The sequence below is a fragment of the Ornithorhynchus anatinus genome, chromosome X1, assembly GCF_004115215.2.
Source record: "Ornithorhynchus anatinus isolate Pmale09 chromosome X1, mOrnAna1.pri.v4, whole genome shotgun sequence".
Lineage (NCBI taxonomy): Eukaryota > Metazoa > Chordata > Mammalia > Monotremata > Ornithorhynchidae > Ornithorhynchus > Ornithorhynchus anatinus.
The window spans coordinates 97,146,137-97,164,288 of record NC_041749.1 but is presented as its reverse complement, the minus strand read 5'-3'; the positions used below and the strand labels follow the sequence as shown (position 1 = coordinate 97,164,288).

General features: G+C 41.3%; 1 protein-coding gene across 1 annotated transcript in view; it reads left to right on the top strand.

The window, feature by feature from the left end:
- Positions 1–17,881, top strand: part of LRRN1 (leucine rich repeat neuronal 1) — a 42,664-nt gene extending 24,783 nt beyond the window's left edge. The window contains exon 2 of the mRNA XM_029051300.2: positions 11,748–17,881. Coding sequence (XP_028907133.1) covers positions 12,006–14,156 — 2,151 coding nt within the window. The 5' untranslated portion in view covers positions 11,748–12,005 and the 3' untranslated portion in view covers positions 14,157–17,881. The remainder of the gene's footprint in view (positions 1–11,747) is intronic.
- The last annotated feature ends 271 nt before the right edge of the window (positions 17,882–18,152 follow it).

Below are 18,152 nucleotides of genomic sequence, written 5' to 3'. Positions count from 1 at the left end.
ACTGTGGGAATGCTTGCTTGGGAAGAATTAGGGGGATAGGTAATCTTGTCCCCATTTTAGAGAATGAAGAAATGGAGTCCCAAATAGGTCAAATAGCTTAATTGAGATCAAGCCGCAGAGGGCAGGGATCATGCCTGCTAATTCTCTTTTTTTTTATGGTATTTGTTAAGCACTTACCATGTGCCAGTGTTCAAGTTAATCAGGTTGGATTCAGTGCATGTCCCACATGGAGCTCATGGTATTAATCCCCACTTTACAGATGAGGTAACTGAGACACAGAGAAGTTAAAATACTTGCCCAAGGACACCAGCAGGCAAGCAGTGGAGCTGAGATTAGAACCCAGGTCCTTATGACTCCCAGGCTTGTGCTCTATCCACTAGGCCATGCTGCTTCTCTTGTCCTCTCCAACAGAGTAGTACTCAATTAATACTCCTGATTGATTAATTTCTAAGATATATGTCCACCTGAATTTAGAAAGTATCTAAGACCCCCATACATGAAGGGCAACCCTCAGTAGTAGCCTATATAGCAGAGAAGATCCCAGCACTGTCTGAAGGTGCATAGAATATTCTTTCCTATGACTTCAGACTGTATCTCAGACAGCTCTTTTACACATTTGCTGTTGGCTAGACATGGGACTAGGCTAGGGAGTATGTTTGGCTTGAAGAAAGTCACCTATTCCTTCATCCTTCTGTGTTGCCCTTGAAGTTGGGTTTGTACCCTTTATTCACCCCACTCTCAGCCCTTCTGCACTTATGCAATATCTGTAATTGATATTAATGTCTGTCTCCCTGCCTAGACGATGAGCTCCTCATCAGCAGGGAATGTGTCTACCAATTTGGTTCTACTGTACTCTCCCAAGCACTTAGTGCAGTGTTCTGCCCACAGTAAACACTCAAGATATATAATTAATTGATGGTTCCCTAGACTGTGAGCATGATGTGGGCAGGGAACGTGTCTGATAATAATAAAAATAATAGTATTTGGTAAATGCTTACTGTGTGTCAAGCTCTAGTCTAAGCGCTGGGGTAGATACAAGATAATCAGGTTGGACACAGTCCATGTTCCTCATGGGGCTCACAGTGTTAATCCCCATTTTACAGATGAGGTAACTGAGGCATAGAGAAGCTAAGTGACTTGTCCAAGGTCACAAAGCAGACAAGTGGCGGAGCCAGCATTAGAACCCACCTCCTCTGACTCCCAAGTCCATGATCTTGCCACTAGTCCTTGCTGCTCACATCTACCTACTCTGTTGTAGTCTCTCAAGTGCTTAGTACAGTGGCCTCTGCACACAGTGAGCGCTCAATAAATATGATTGAATCACTGATGCTAGAAAAACAAATGAGGACATGACCTAGTAATCAGAAACCTCCCACATTCCATCTCCCTATTCTGCCTGTTATCCTTCTAGATTATTTCACACTTCTATCCCTTCTTCTTCACTAATAAGACCTATTATAACAGTCTTATTACTTGTCTACCACATACTTCCCCCTTTCTTTAATACAGCTACAAGTTTTCTTTCTTTCTTTCTTTCTTTCTTTCTTTCTTTCTTTCTTTCTTTCTTTCTTTCTTTCTTTCTTTCTTTCTTTCTTTCCTTTCTTTCTAGAATGCCAATTGGGGGCATACCACTGTCCACCTCAAAGGATTTTCTCATAAAACAAAACTCCTGACCATTATTTTACCAATCTGCTTTCTTTTCCCACTACCGACACACCAGCTCATGTTCCTTCCTAATTTGCTAAGCATTTCTCATTTTTAACGTGCCCACTGCTTTTTTAGTTTTAATGGTATTCATAAAGCTCTTACTGTGGGTCAAGCACTCTTCTAAACCCTGATGCAGACTCAAAATAATCAGGTGGAACACAGTCCCTGTCCCACATAGTCTAAATTGGGAAGGGGAGAAGTAGGATTTAATCCCCATTTTTACAAATGAGGGAATTGAGGCATGGAGAAGTTAAGTGACTTGCCCAAGGTCACACAGCAGACAAATGGCAGAGCAGGTTTAGAATCCAGATCCACTGACTCACAGGCCCCTGATCTTTCTAATAGGCCACACTGCTTCCTGATGCTTCGCATTGCTCACAACTTTCTTCCCACCTGGAATGTTCTCTATCCTAAATTTTGCCAAATCATGGCTTCTTCATTTTTCAATCTCCTCTAAAGAGCAACCTTTTCCAAGAGGCAGGCTCTAATCCAACCACTGTATCACTTGCACCACTCTCTTAGTCACCTCAGCACTCTTATGTTCAACACGTGTTGTGGTTGATTTGTGTATCATTTGTGTTCGTTATCAAGTCTCACATTCTTTTAATTATTGCATTTACATCAATTTATGACTGGCTATCTTTCCAATTATAATGAGACCTTTTTGAGAACAGGGATTGTGTCCTACACATCTGTATGGTTCCCAAGCATCTAACTAAACATGCTACACACAGTAGGTGCTCAATAAATTCTGTTATTTTGGTAAAGATGTAGGAGTCCTGGATATCTGAGCTGTGCAATTTAGAGAAACCCCTGGGTGAACTTCATCACTCGTGGCCATCTTAGGTACCAAGGACCAATACAGGCAACCCATTACAAAGGTTACAAAGTTACAAAGGTCCCCCTAAAATTGTCTACTTCATTTCCAGGTAATCTTCCAGGGGATCAAAAACAGCGGGCTTTTATATTTTATGTGAGTGTAGTGTGGTTACTCAAACTTTGAGGAAAAAACTGTTCTGCACATGTCCCCCCACTCATCAAAACCCTCCAAAAATCTCCACATCAAACAGAAGTTACCATCAACTTGAAGGCACTCATTTAGTTCGACCCCCCCATCTATCCTCACTCATCTGCCTCTATGACCCAGACTGGGCACTTTCCTCTTCCAACACCAACCCACTCACTGTACCTCGATTTTGTCTTTCATATCCTTCTTCCTGCCTGGAACTCTCTTCCCCTTCATATCTGACAGACCACCACTCTTTCCACCTTCAAAGCCCCACTAAAAGTGTATCTTCTCCAAGAGGCCTTCCCCGACTAACCCCTCATTTCCCCATCTTATTCACTCTGATTCATTCATTCATTCAATCGTATTTATTGAGCACTTATTGTGTGCAGAGCACTGTTCTAAGCGCTTGGGAAAGTACAATATAGCAATGAAGAGAGACAATCCCTGCCCACAACAAGCTCACAGTCTAAAGGGAGACAGATATCAGCACAGGTAAACAGACATCAATATAAACAATAAAATTACAGATATATACACAAACGCTGTGTGGCAGGAAGAGGGGGGAAGAGAAAAGGGAGCACGTCAGGGTAACGCAGAAGGGAGTGGGAGATAAGGAAAAGTGGGGCTTAGTCTGGGAAGGCCTCTTGGAGGAGATGTGCCTTCAGTAAGGCATTGAAGGGTTGGGGGAGAATAACTGTCTGGCGGGCTTGAGGAGGGAGGGCATTCCAGGCCAGAGGTAGGATGTGGGCCCAAGGTCAGCAGTGAGACAGGAGAGATCGAGGCAGAGTGAGAAGGTTAGCACCAGAGGAGCGAAGTGTGAGGGCTGGGTTTTAGAAGGAGAGAAGCGAGGAGGTAGGAGGGGGCAAGGTGATGGAGTGCTTTAAATCCAACAGTGAGGAGTTTTCATTTGATACAGAGCTGGATAGGCAACCACTGGAGATTTTTGAGGAGGGGGGTGACATATCCAGAACGTTTCCGTAGAAAGATGATCCAAGCATCAGAGTAAAGTATGGACTGGAGTGGGGAGAGGCAGGAGGTTGGGAGGTCAGAAAGGAGGCTGATGCAGTATCGTAGGCGGGATAGGATGAGTGATTGTACTGTCACGGTAGCTGTTCCTCCATATCACCTATGCACTTAGGTCTTTACCCCTTAAGCACTTTGATACTCACCTCACCCCACCCCCACGGCACTCTAATATATATTCTTATACTCTGCCATTTCTCCTATCTGTAATTTATCTTAATGTCTTTCCCCAGTAGCCTGTAAGTTCCTTGTGGGCAGAGATCATATTTAACAGCTCTATTGCACGGTACTCTCCCAAGCACTTAATATACAGTGCTCTGCAGTCAGTCTATCCTATTTATTGAGTGCTTACTGTGTGCACAGCACTGTACTAAGTGCTTGGGAAAGTACAATACAGCAATAAACAGACACATCCCCTGCCCACAACGAGCTTAGAGTCTAGAAGGGAAGACAGACATTAATATAAATTATAGGTATAAGTGCTCAATAAATACCAGTGATTGATTGATCGATTGAAATGACTCTCAGTTGCCCATTCCTATCTCCAACCACTCTCAAAGGATAGTGAGAAACGGTAACTTCAGAGCAAGGACTGCACTCTAATTGTTCTTGGATGCCAGTGCACTAGGGAGTGGTGTAGAAGGGTGTGGGTAGCCATGATTTATTTTTATGTTCAAAGTTGGTTGCTAAGGATTTTTCTTCACAGACCAGGTTTTCCTTAGGGAAACTCTCCCTATGGGGAAGTGGTTTTGTAGGAAAAGTCAGCCAGAATTGTATCCAAACCAATGCAGGAAAGCAACTATTTTGTGGGCCACTGCTCTCTGTAAATGTTTGAAATATACACATGGAATTTGCATGATTGATACCTTAAAAAATGAATATGTAAGCTTCTTGCATGGTAGGTCTAAAATAGGTGGCTGGTGTATGTTATTATCATTATCATTAGTATTAATATTCATAGGAGGAGGTTTTAGAGCTCGATTTGTGCCGGGCCTTGCCAAGATGACTAAAGTGATGGAAGAGCAAGCAAGAGCACTCTAAGCAGTTTGGGAGGAGCATTTTTCCAGGTTCTAAATACTCATGCTGTCATTTGGGACCAGTGATAGAGGAATGGCCCCTCCTCAGCCACTCCCACATCCCCCTACTTGAGTTGCTTTCCGACAGAGAGACAATAGATTAGGTAGCAGAGACAGCAAAAGGGGGAGGGTCTTTCCCTTGTTCGAATTAAGCACCATAAGGCCTTCTAACTCCATTACTCCCACAAGCAACTATTTTTCCAGCGATGGCTTGATTGCAAACTATCCCAAAGCCGGGGGATGGAGCAGCTGATTTCAGACTGAGTTAAAATCCCTTCTGGTCCTGTAATTCCCTCCGTTGACTCCACCTTTAGCAGAGGAAATGGAGAAACAGAGCTAAGTGATTGGCTCAATTTTGCCCAGAGTTTGTGGCAGAGCCACAATTAGATATCATAAACCTGTAACTTTTATTCAATTCATTAACTCTCCGAGACTTGCTCCGTTGCTTATCGATCAATCATGTGGGCTCTGGGGAACATAGCGTTCTGCAAAGGAGTTCCAGACAGAAATGTCATTCCATTATGGCTTTATTAATGCACAAGAATGATTTTATTCTAAGGGCATTCTAGAGACTATCAGGCTGTAGCTCCCAAATGTATCCTACAGCAATCACTAACACCTGTCCTCAAGAAAATGGCCCATTTAGCTATGCGTAATATTCAAACTAGTGGGTGGATAGACCATTTTTAATTATTAAAGGAGGAAATGGGAAGTTTAAGAGAGACTCAGGGGAAGAATTAAATTCCAGCACACTTTTCAGTTTTACTATTTTTTTAATAAAACAACCTGTTCTTCCTTAGAATCACTGACTTGCAAAAGGAAAATATGAACTGAAGCAGGTCTGTTACAATTAAGTTCATTTTTTTTTTTTTTTACCTCCCAGAGAGTGGGAACAGTCCTTCAGAAAAAACACTTGCTTAAATTTCCTTCTTTGGCCGAAAAATCAGGTTTCAGTGTTCTTCTAGTTACCTCAGGAAAGATTATGCAATCTTACTCTTTTGGCCATTGCAGTTTTAGGTATTCCCTATTGAGGAATTCTTTCATTTAGCTGCAGGATTCTTTATCTTCTTAAGCTATTTTAAGAAGAAATTGAAATATCAATTCTGGCAAAACTGTCATGAGATATGAAAAGGATACAGATAAATTATGGATAATCTAGTCATATCCTGTTATAACTTTCTAGATCATCTAAGAGGAAAGATTCGTTAAGTGGCTGTTTTCACTATGATTGCTCTTGCTATTGCTGCTCTATGGTCAGAGGATGAGAAAAAGACTATCAATCAATAGTACTTACTGAACACCCACTGGGTGAAATGCACTGTACTAAGCCATTGAGAATATGCAAAAGCAGCAAGTCACACAGTCCTTGCCTACAAGGCACTTACCAGTTAAACAGCAAAATTAGAATTTTGAGTTTTAGGCGCTGCTATTGGAGATTACTGGAAAATGTCATCCCACAGAATTAGATTCAAACATTGGAGTAAATGTCTTGCTTAAAACATACAAAAGAGTCTCTTGAAAGTTTATCAGAAAACTAGATGAATTGAGAGCCTAAATTAGTATTCAGCTGGTACCATTAAACCTTTCTCAAATAATTCTGCAAGACATGTTACCAAATGCCAGTAACTCTCCTATATCATTAAACATCAATTCTTAAAGATCAGATTAGATAAAGATTATATGTTAAAGTAATCTTAGTACAGTGCTCCGCACACAGTAAGTCACACAATAAGCACCATGGATCGATTGATTAATTTCCAGGGAATCAAGAATCAAGTTAATTTATTCAATCATATTTTTTGAGCACTTACTGTATGTGGAGCACTGTACTAAGAGCTTGGGAGAGTACAATACATCAACAAACAGGTGAGACTGTCATGTTTGCCAAAAATCCCAAAGAAAAGTGTATGTTATTTAGTTGAACAAACTTCACAGGGTCTTGGGCAAGTTTTAAATATGGAACAATTTAGTAATGACATAAAGTAGTTCCACCTATACTCTCCAAAACAGTACAGCACTCTGATCACAAATTCCATTGATGATGGTATGATAAAGAGCTTAATATTTCTGAAATGCAGAGGGTTATTGTATAATAAAACCTTAGTGGGAATACTGATTTTTTTGTCCAAATAAAATTAGTAGGAATTTCCTAGTGCAGACAAGGTTAATGTTTTGGAGCCCCAAGACCCCTAGCCCACCTCCAAGTCCACCCAGCAAAACCTAACTTTCCCATCTCCAAATGACTGACATGCTGCATTTCAGGATTTTCAACCCCTCCCTGCATAGCGAAGCTGTCGTGGGGAGAGTGAATTCCTTCTGGAATTCAGAAGGATTTAGATTCTAATTATCTGCCACTTGTCTGCTGGGCGACCCTGGGCAAATCACATAACTTCCCTGTGCCTTGATTACCTCATCTGTTAGAAGGGGATATAAACTGGGAGCCTCGTGTGGGACATGGACTGGGTCCAACATGATTAGCTTGTCTCTACCCCACCACTTAGTACAGTGCCTGGCACATAGTAAGTGCTTAAAAAATACCATAAAAATTCTCCCTACCCCTCAAAGCCACCCAAGGTGTTCCCCAAAGTTCAGGTAGAATGCAGGTGGGGTGAGACAAGGGTGCACAGAGCGACCAACATGCTTGGGCAGCAGCTGTCAAAGAAGTGGGAATCCAAGAATGCAAGTTTACAAGGGAAAAAAAAAACCTCATCTGCATGACATGACCCAAAGTGCTTGGGTCCTTGTCTTGTTTTATGCTGTCGAGTCGTCTCCGATCCATAGCGATTCCATGGTCACATCTCTCCCAGAACGCCCCAACTCCATCTGCAATCATTCTGGTAGTGTATCCATAGAGTGTTCTTGGTAAAAATATGGAAGGAGTTTACCATTGCCTTCTGCGCAGTCTTGAGTCTCCACCCTCGACTCTCTCCCATGCCGCTGCTGCCCAGCACAGGGGAGTTTTGACTTGCAGCAGATTGCCCTCCACTCGCTAGCCATTGCCCAAGCCAGGAATAGAATGGGTATGCTTCTGCTTGACTCTCCCTCCAATAGCCGAGCCTGCTAGAGTCCTGGCAACTCTCCAGGTGTGATTCTGAGAGGGGCTTTTGGTCCTAGCCAGTTGAATTGCAGCAAAAGAAGGCAAAACTAAGTTTACTGTCTGATGACTGAGTCCGATATCATTAGGGCCCGTAAGACAAATGTTTATTCTGTTAGTTGTTTCAACCTGGGAGGTTCTGCCCTGTGTAAACATGGCTAATGTGAGGCATTCACTGATAGAGCAGATAAAACTCTGTGATTGTATGTAGTAGTAATGAGGTTGGGGGATAAGATTAAACAGCTTTGGTAATAAACAGTTAAGCAACAAAGGTAGTAAAGTGCCCTAATGTTATGTGATAATCACCTGCAGAATATATTTCTTCCATATCAGAGCCTTGATTGGGCACTGTGTGTTGCTCAAGCTGGTCTCCTGGAGGCCAGATTGGAGCCTTTTTTCCCAGCCAGACTAATTCCCTGTTCTCCAATCTAAAAAGAGCCTGAGCTACAAGATTTTTCTCTTACTGTGTTAGATACATACTGGAACGACACTTTCTTCCTGATCAAAGAATTACTTTGCCAGAGACCTTTATACCTCACTGTTTTCTACTCTGATGGGGTTACTGTCATAAACAGTAACATTCAAATTGCTTGGGCAAGTGGAACCTATCAGAAGTTGCTTCTGGACTACATTGGATTTTCCTGTATTGCTCCATCTGAGCTGCCCTTAGGTTAAGGAAGATTGGAAGTTATAATGTGTAAGTCATTTCTATGGAAGATTTCTGGTTAAAAAGGAAATTAAATCTTTCACCTGGAGAAGGCAACCAAACCCTACCAAACAATGTGTTATTGCCTTTTGACATAGTATACAATTTAAGTGGTCATCTAATAAAACCAGAAGTAGGTGGTTGGGATGTAGTTTTGTCCAGGATTCTTTTCATTTTGCAGTTTGGGTTCTAGCCACAGTTTGCTCATGTACAACTGGGGAGTATTTTAATATTGTAAACTGCAGACCAAAAGTCACTAAGATGTCCATCAAGACTCTGGCACTTCTACTGAGAATAAATGTAAAGGCTACAAAGGGCATAATAATATAATAAATATGACATTTCCCAGAAAACATTTTATTCTATTTGAAATCCTTTACTTTAGGACTCGGCAGAGCCCCATCTAAAACTGAAGAAGCACTGCCACTCCCTGATGCATTTTACACACAATTAAAACATAAGATCTAGAAAGCAACAAAAATAATATTTCACACTACCAATGTAGGTAAGGCAAGGCAATTCTCACCTCAAAGGGGTGTATTTGAATCAATATAGATTGGCTGTAGACTGCCTATTATGATATTTCATTCATTCCTTCATTCAGTCATATTTACTGAGTGCTTATTATGTGCAGAGCACTGGACTAAGCACTTGGAAAGTACAATTCAGCAATAAAGAGAGACAATCCCTGCCCACAATGGGCTTACAGTATAGAAGGAGGAAGACAGACAACAAAACAAGTAAAACAGGAATCAATATAAATACATAGAATTATAGATATATACATATATACATAACTGCTATGGGGTGGGAGGGAAGAGCAAAAGGGAATAGAGGTGATGCGGAATGGAGGGGGAGCTGAGGAAAATGGGGGCTTAGTCTGGGAAGGCCTCCTGGAGGAGGTGAGCCTTCAGTAGGGCTTTAACGGGGAGAAGACTGATTGGCAGATTTGAGGAGGGAGGGCATTCCAGGCCAGAGGCAGAACGTGGTCTGGGATCGACAGCGGTACAGGCAAGATCGAGGCACAGTGAGAAGGTTAGCGGCAGAGGAGCAGAGTGTGAGGACTGGGATCTAGGAGGAGAGAAGGGAGATGAGGTAAGAAGGGGCAAGGTGATGGAGAGCTTTAAAGCCAATTAGTGAGGAGTTTTTGTTTATTAGGGAGGTTGATAGGCAACCACTGGAGATTTCTGTGGAATGGGGTGTGACAAGTTCTGAGCATTTCTGTAGAAAGATTCATTCATTCATTCAATTAGAAAGACAATCTGGGCAGCAGAGTGAAGAATGGACTGAAGTGGTAAGAGGCAGGAGGTTGGGAGATCAAAAAGGAGACATGCAGTAATTCAGTCGGGACAGGACAAGCAATTGTACTAACATGGTAGCTGTTTAGATGGAGAGGAAAGGGTGGATCTTGGGGATGTTGTGAAGGTGAGACCGGCAGGATTTGGTGACGGACTGGCTATGAGGGGTGAATGAGAGAGTGGAGTCAAGGATGACACCAAGGTTGCAGGCTTGTAAGAAGGGAAGGATGGTTGTGTTGTCCACAGTGACGGGAACGTTCGGGAGAGGCCAGGGTTTGGGAGGGAAAATAAGGAGCTCTGTCTTGGACATGTTGAGTTTGAGGTGGTGGGAGGACATCCAAGTAGAGATGTCTTGAAGGTAAGAGGAGATGCGAGCTTGGAAGAGGGAGAGAAAATGGGGGGAGATACAGATTTGGGTGTCATATGCAAAGAGATGATAGTTGAAGCCATGGGAGTGAATGAGTTTTCCAAGGGTGTGAGTGTAGATGGAGAATAGAAGGGGACCAAGAACTGAACCTCGAGGGACCCCTACAGTTAGGGGATAGGAGGGGGAGGAGTCTGCAAAAGAGACTGAGAATGAATGGCCAGAGAGATAAAAGGAGAACCAGGAGAGCATGGAGTCAGTGAAGCCAAGGTTGGATAATGTGTTGAGAAGGGGATGGTCCACAGTGTCAAAGGCAGCTGAGAGGTCAAGGAGGATTAGGATGGAGTAGGAGCCATTGGATTTGGCAAGAAGGAGGTCATTGGTGACCTTTGAGAGGGCGGTTTCAGTGGAGTGAAGGGGGCGGAAGCCAGATTGGAGGGGGTCCAGGAGAAAGTTGGAGGTTGTATTTGTGATGATGGCATTTGTTAAGTGCTTACTATGTGTCAAACACTGTTCTAAGCACTGGGGTAGATACAAGTTCATCAGGTCAGACACAGTCCCTGCACCACATGGGACTCACAGTCTAAGTAGGAGGGAAAACAGGGATTGAATCCCCATTTTACAGATGAGAAAACTGATGCCCAGGAAAATTAAGTGACTTACCCAAGGTCACTTAGCAGGCAAGTGGCAGAGGAAGACTACTTTGACTATTTGGCTGCACTTCTTCACAGCCAACATTTGATAAAGATCAAAATGAATGACTTAATTAGGCATACCAGCTTCTGAAATTAATAAAATGAAAGGCATAGTAATAGGATCCAGTCAAAGGTGAAACCCAATGACTTTATTATAGTATGTGTGGGAGGTGCCACATTCAAGTAGCAGAGATGTCTCTTGCATTCATTCAGTTACTTCAGCTGAAGAGATATCGTTGCTCTTTCAACAGTGATGAATCACAATAAAAATGTCAGATAAGATACCTAATAAGTTATGTCTTGAAATGCCTTCCTTTGAAATGTACTCCTAGGGGGAAGATGCCAAACTTTCATGTTATCACTCCTATTAGTTCAAGCTACCTTTTAGCTATTGAGATTAATGACTACTGGATTTAAGTAGGTGCTGAGATTTTTGCAGCTTTTAAAGAAATGACAGCTTTGGGCTTTTCCAAATATCCCTGTTGGCTGTGGGTTTTTTTTTTCAAGTATGAATTCATGGGGGAATAGTCGAAGTAATTCTAATTTGCATGATGAAGTAAAGAATTCTTCAAAATCAATTTGGCTCAGTAATTTGGGGTAGGCATTAATGTAGTGTCTTGCCCTTTAAAACTCATTTATTTTGTAAACATTGATTTTCAAAAAGAACATCATTCGATTTGACTGATTATAAATCCTTGGAAAACACGAAAAAGAAGGTCACATCGTACAAAGGGTGTGGAGTGGATATAACATCTGTCCCGATCTGTTTTTTTAGGCACATCTCCAGACACTGATTTGGCTGCACCAACTTATGCAGTAGAGCTTTGGGTGAGCGCCTGGAATTGAGAGGCAGAGTTAAGCAACTCCCAAGCACTCGCTGTCCTCTGAAAAAAACCCCAGAAGCCGTCCTTCCATCTCTGGATGTCCATTAGTCTCAACCTAAACTTGGCTTGAAGGTTCCCAATTTCAGCTTGCTTTCACATCTATACTATATAGCACATTTTCACTGGAAGAGAGCTTGGGGTACACCAGCATGGCCAAGATTAGCTTTGGCTTAATAGCTGGCCGGCTGGTGCTAGGGTTGCTGATGAGTTCACTAACCGAATCTTCCATACAGAGTCACGAATGCCCACAGCTCTGTGTCTGTGAAATCAGGCCCTGGTTTACACCACAATCAACCTACAGAGAAGCGACAACCGTTGACTGCAATGACCTCCGCTTAACTAAGATTCCCAGCAACCTTTCAAGCGACACCCAGGTACTTCTCTTACAGAGCAACAACATTGCCAAAACTCTGGATGAACTTCAGCAGCTTTTCAACTTAACCGAGTTAGATTTTTCACAGAATAATTTCACTAGCATCCGAGATGTGGGGCTTGCAAATCTAACTCAGCTCACTACTTTACATTTGGAAGAAAATCAGATAACGGAGATGACTGACTACTGCTTACAGGACCTCAGCAACCTTCAAGAATTATACATCAACCACAACCAGATCAGCAGCATTTCTGCCAATGCATTTTCCGGCTTGAAAAACCTATTAAGGCTCCATCTAAACTCCAACAAATTAAAGGTTATTGATAGTCGCTGGTTCGATGCTACACCCAACCTTGAAATCCTTATGATTGGGGAAAATCCAGTCATTGGAATTTTAGATATGAACTTTAGATCTCTTTCAAATTTAAGAAGTTTGGTTTTGGCAGGAATGTACCTTACTGATATTCCTGGAAATGCCCTAGTGGGCTTGGACAGTCTGGAAAGCCTTTCATTTTATGACAACAAATTGCTCAAAGTTCCACAGCTTGCACTCCGTAGAGTTCCGAATTTAAAATTTCTAGATCTCAACAAAAACCCAATCCACAAAATCCAAGAAGGTGACTTCAAAAACATGCTGAGATTGAAAGAACTGGGGATCAATAACATGGGGGAGCTGGTGTCCGTGGATCGTTATGCCCTAGACAACTTACCCGAACTTACGAAACTAGAAGCCACCAATAATCCAAAGTTATCATACATCCATCGTTTAGCATTTCGCGATGTCCCAGCTCTGGAAAGTCTCATGCTAAACAACAATGCCTTGAATGCCATTTACCAAAAGACAGTAGAATCTCTTCCAAATCTGCGGGAAATCAGTATTCACAGCAATCCACTTAGATGTGATTGTGTCATTCACTGGATAAATTCCAACAAAACAAATATCCGATTTATGGAGCCCCTATCAATGTTTTGTGCTATGCCACCAGAATACAGAGGACAGCAGGTGAAAGAAGTTTTAATTCAAGATTCCAGTGAACAGTGCCTCCCTATGATCTCCCATGACACCTTTCCAAATCACTTGAACCTGGACATCGGGATGGCCGTTTTCTTAGATTGTCGGGCCATGGCAGAGCCCGAACCAGAGATTTATTGGGTAACCCCACTTGGAAACAAGATCACCGTCGAAACCTTTTCAGAGAAATACAAGCTAAGCAATGAAGGGACTCTGGAAATAGCAAATATTCAGGTGGAAGATTCGGGAAGGTACACCTGTGTAGCTCAAAACATAGAAGGGGCAGACACCCGTGTTGCTACAATTAAGGTGAATGGAACTCTTTTGGATGGTACCCAGGTGCTGAAAATCTATGTGAAACAGACCGAGTCTCATTCCATTTTAGTGTCCTGGAAGGTTAATTCCAATGTCATGACTTCCAATTTAAAATGGTCATCTGCCACCATGAAAATCGATAATCCTCACATCACCTATACAGCCAGGGTTCCCGTGGATGTTCATGAATACAATTTAACTCACTTGCAGCCTTCCACCGACTACGAAGTGTGTCTTACCGTATCCAACATCCACCAGCAAACCCAAAAGTCGTGTGTTAACGTGACGACAAAAAGTGCAGCTTTTGCACTCGACATTTCCGATCAAGAAACCAGTACTGCCCTGGCAGCAGTCATGGGATCCATGTTTGCAGTTATTAGTCTGGCTTCCATTGCCGTATACATCGCAAAAAGATTTAAGAGAAAAAACTACCACCACTCATTAAAGAAGTATATGCAAAAAACCTCTTCAATTCCACTGAATGAACTGTATCCCCCACTGATCAACCTTTGGGAAGCTGACAGTGAAAAAGATAAAGATGGTTCGGCAGAGAGCAAGCCCACCCAAGTCGACACATCCAGAAGCTATTACATGTGGTAACTCAGTGGATATTTTGCTTCTGGTAGTAAGGAGCACAAAGACTTTTTTGCTTTATTCTGCAAAAGTAACAGGTTGAAGACTTTTGTATTTTTGACTTTGCTAGTCTGTGGCAGAGTGGTGAGGATGGGTGGATATTTCAAATTTTTTTAGTATAGCGAATCGCAATGGTTTGACACAAATGGTAGCCTCTCTCAGCTTCCACTTTGTGTTTGGTTGTTTGTTTGTTTTTAATTACTATGATTTGATTTTAGTTGTTGTGCTAAACTTAATAATGCCATTCTAACTACAGTGCTCAATAAAACTATTAATAACAGGTTGGGGTTACCCTGTGACTTCACCAATAGCATGACCCCTTTCTTCTGAAGCCATCAGTAGAGAGTACAGTGCCCTTCCAAAGCTAACATTCAGTTTTGAAACTGCATTGAACCTTTTGTAACAATCTGGTCTAGAGTTTTAAACTGAGAAGCAAAGACGAGACTTGTTACGTTTGTTGAATGGTTAGTTGACTGTACTGTAATGTTGTATCAACTGAATTGAATGTTTTGACTTTGAACAATGACCTTTTCCTTTTCTTTTTGTATTAGCTTAGGCCAGGCTAACAGGTAATAGAAATATGTATATCAATTTTTTAATGTAACAAACTACATGTTAATTGTTATCTTATCCTTTTTATTATATTTAGTAGAAACTTTTAAAACAAGACAAGAATTTTGTTGTGCTTAATCCACCAATGTGTGGTGTAAAATGAAGACAGAACTATAATAAAATAGTTTTGTTCTGATTTTTTTTTTAGAACAGTGGCAATAACGTATTATTTATAGCCCTTAGTAGGTACATTGTTAAATGTTTTTCTCAACAGCAAAAAAACCCCAAGATGTTCTCGAAGATTACTTTCTAAAGGTAGCTCTAAAATGATTTGAGCATTTTTCTAAAAAGAGTTATCTATTTTAATGACGTGGTTGAAATGACAGAGTTTGTTTCTATATTTAAAAATACCAAAAAGAAAGGAATCAGAAAGATGTTATGAGAGAAAAAGCTTTGTCACCGTCACATGCACATTCGGACATGTTTTCAAAATAGTACCTAGTACATAAATATATTGAATGTCACATTCTCTTTCTGTATACATTTTCCTTGCAAGCTACTTTTTAACATATCTTTTTTTAATCAATCATCCTGGAAATTACCTAATGAAAGGCCACTTAGTATTTCCTTTGAAAGTATAAAACAGAGAGACAATGTACAAAAATATTTTGTTATGTTCTTCCTTTTGAACACAAACATTCATTTTCAGGCCGGTGATTCCGATCGACATTTATCAAACAAGTGAGTATCCTACAGATAAATAATATTTTGTATAGCTGAAATCTTTTCCCCAAAATTGTCTCTCAAACACCTAGCCAAATTAAATGATGCAATTTTATAGGCATTATGTGGTTCAAGTTAAAGAAAGGAATTCCAATGTGAATAAATTAGGAGAGCTCTCAGCTTTAAGGCCAACAGCAAAGGTAGAAAGGAATTAAGAGGCATAGGTAAAGGGGAAGAAATGCATTTTAAAATGTCAAGTGATGGGACAGGGAAATAAAGGAAGTCTGTTCCAAAAGGCAGCAGCTACAGAGGACTATCTCCTCGACTGAGAATGATGAGGTCGTGGAAAGGGGCAGAAAGACAAAATGAGCCAGATAAGCAGGGAGAAGGAAAGGGGAAAAAGAAAGACAGTGTCCAGGAGGTTAGCTGGAGAAATTCCCCCAAACATGCTTAACATGAAAGGCAATTTTTTAGATAGAAAGATTTGGAACCAAGTGGAAGTATGAGAAGGCCCGAGCTCTGGAGATCCCATGATTTAAAGTGATTAAGGTAAAATCAAGGTCTTCATGATGTCAGCACAGAATCCAAAATGATGACAAGAACTATTCAAAGCTTAGGTGTGAGACGAGAACTAAAGATTCAGGCACTCCTGCATAGCCTCAGAAAAGCGTATCTGCAAATGGACTGGAGAATCAATCCTATTTCTCCAAAGGATAAAGGATTACTTGAAATCTGATGTTTCTTTGAGAGGAAACGACTGCTAACTGGTGTGTGTTTGCAGATGTACTCACATATGCTGATGAAGAAATGCCCTCAAACCTTTTTCTGCTACAAGCAAATGTGTCTTCAAGTCTTTTGCCATCTGTGCTGACAAGTGCCATCAGTTGGTACAGAAATGTAAAAGTGAAGCTTTTAGCCTAATATTTCTTCTCTGCAATATAATACAAACTGATAAATTAGACCTGTAAGGATTACATAATCAGGCGAGGTATGAATGGATAATTGAGGTAATGGCACCCTAGACAGTGGTGATTATTACCTGTCTACTTCAGATTTTGTATTCTCTCTTTCTCCCCCTCCTCATGCTGAATATCCACCTGCTTTGGCAAGGATATTCTGGGAGTGCATCCAACTCCCCCACCATTTTTCCACCATACAGTAATGCATTTGATCCCAAAAACCATTCCACCAGTGTGGCTAGACGAACAACTGTTCTGAGCGCTTGGTGAAAAGGAACAGATATCACCATTCTTTGCCAATCAAAGCCTTACCAGAGTTCACTTTGGGGAAGCGGGGAAAACAGACTTAAACATCCGTTCTTTTCTAGGGTCAAAACCACAAGTCTGCTACATGACATGCAATTGCAAACGCCTTTTGACATCATTTCATTCTTTTGCTGCCATGTCTGCAGCTGGGGCCAAAAGTTTCACCTGAAAAAATATTCACGTGGTTACAAACTTTATCAATATTGTGATCCCTAACAGCATCTGTTTTTCAAAGTTCTTAAGAAGGGATTGAGAATTCCTGATGCACTGTATTTGTATCCTTCACTTCACTTTTTTACTCTCTTCCATCCTTCTGAGAGCAGATCGACCAAAAGTTTCTTAGAACAAATAATTGATGTGTGTTTGTGTTGAGATTGGCAAACTCCTGTCTTTGCCCTGTTTCCCTCACAAACACCATTTTTGGCTTTTCAATTACTTTGCATTCATTTGAGCAATCACCGTGATTCTGTGGGGCTCCTCATTTTGATTCCTCCTTTAAAGTTATTTCTGCTCCATCCCTTGCTATTCCTCCTGCACCTACGCAAAGTCAGACAGTTCAGTCACTTAAGTGAATTTACCAGATTATTGCTTTGTTCTTGGGAGTCTGTCCCCTTCATCCAATCCTTCTGTACCAGCTCTCTCCCTCAAGCTAATATGGGTGCCAATAACTGATTCAGTGGGACCCAGAGCGTGTTTGGTGTTGACCCAAAAATTAATTTTGAACTCCCCCAAATTACTTGAGGGAGTAATAACTTCTAATAGCAGTACTTCTAATAACCATTCTTATTAGAAAAAACAAAAACAAAAAATCCCAAACCACTGACAATCACGAAAAGTGAACCTGAGCCAGAGGTAACATTTTTTCTTATAGAAAACCACTGAACAAGGCCAGGTGACACTCATGTCACATAGCTGCAGTAGTGACTTGAGGAATTTTCAGGAAATATCTCCAGCATCCAAGAGCAAATTGATGATTCTTCTCAACCAGCTGCGGAGGTCCTGAAGCTTTGAGATTATTTCTATATTCCGTTTGGTCACCGGAAACTGATTCCATAATTTGTGGACATAATGGTTCTCTTCATTTCAAATACTTCTATCTGGTTTTGGATGCCTTATTGTGGAAGTATAATAAACAATACACCTGCTCTCTTTTTCAGGATCTTAATATAATTACCATTTTAAGCACTCCTTGGAAAAGTAAAAAGCTTTGCTGAACATTGTCTGCCCAAACACTCTCTGACCTCACATTTCAACTACTAGGCCTGAAAAACACAGACTCTGCCCTCAGATGAATAAATGGTCTTAAGAACATAAACAATGGCCCATCCAACCCATCATTTCGTCTCTGAGAGTGGCACCGGGAGGCTTAAAGAAACAGTGTGATGGTTGCCCTGTTTGGCAGTCATCCTAATGGCTAAAAATT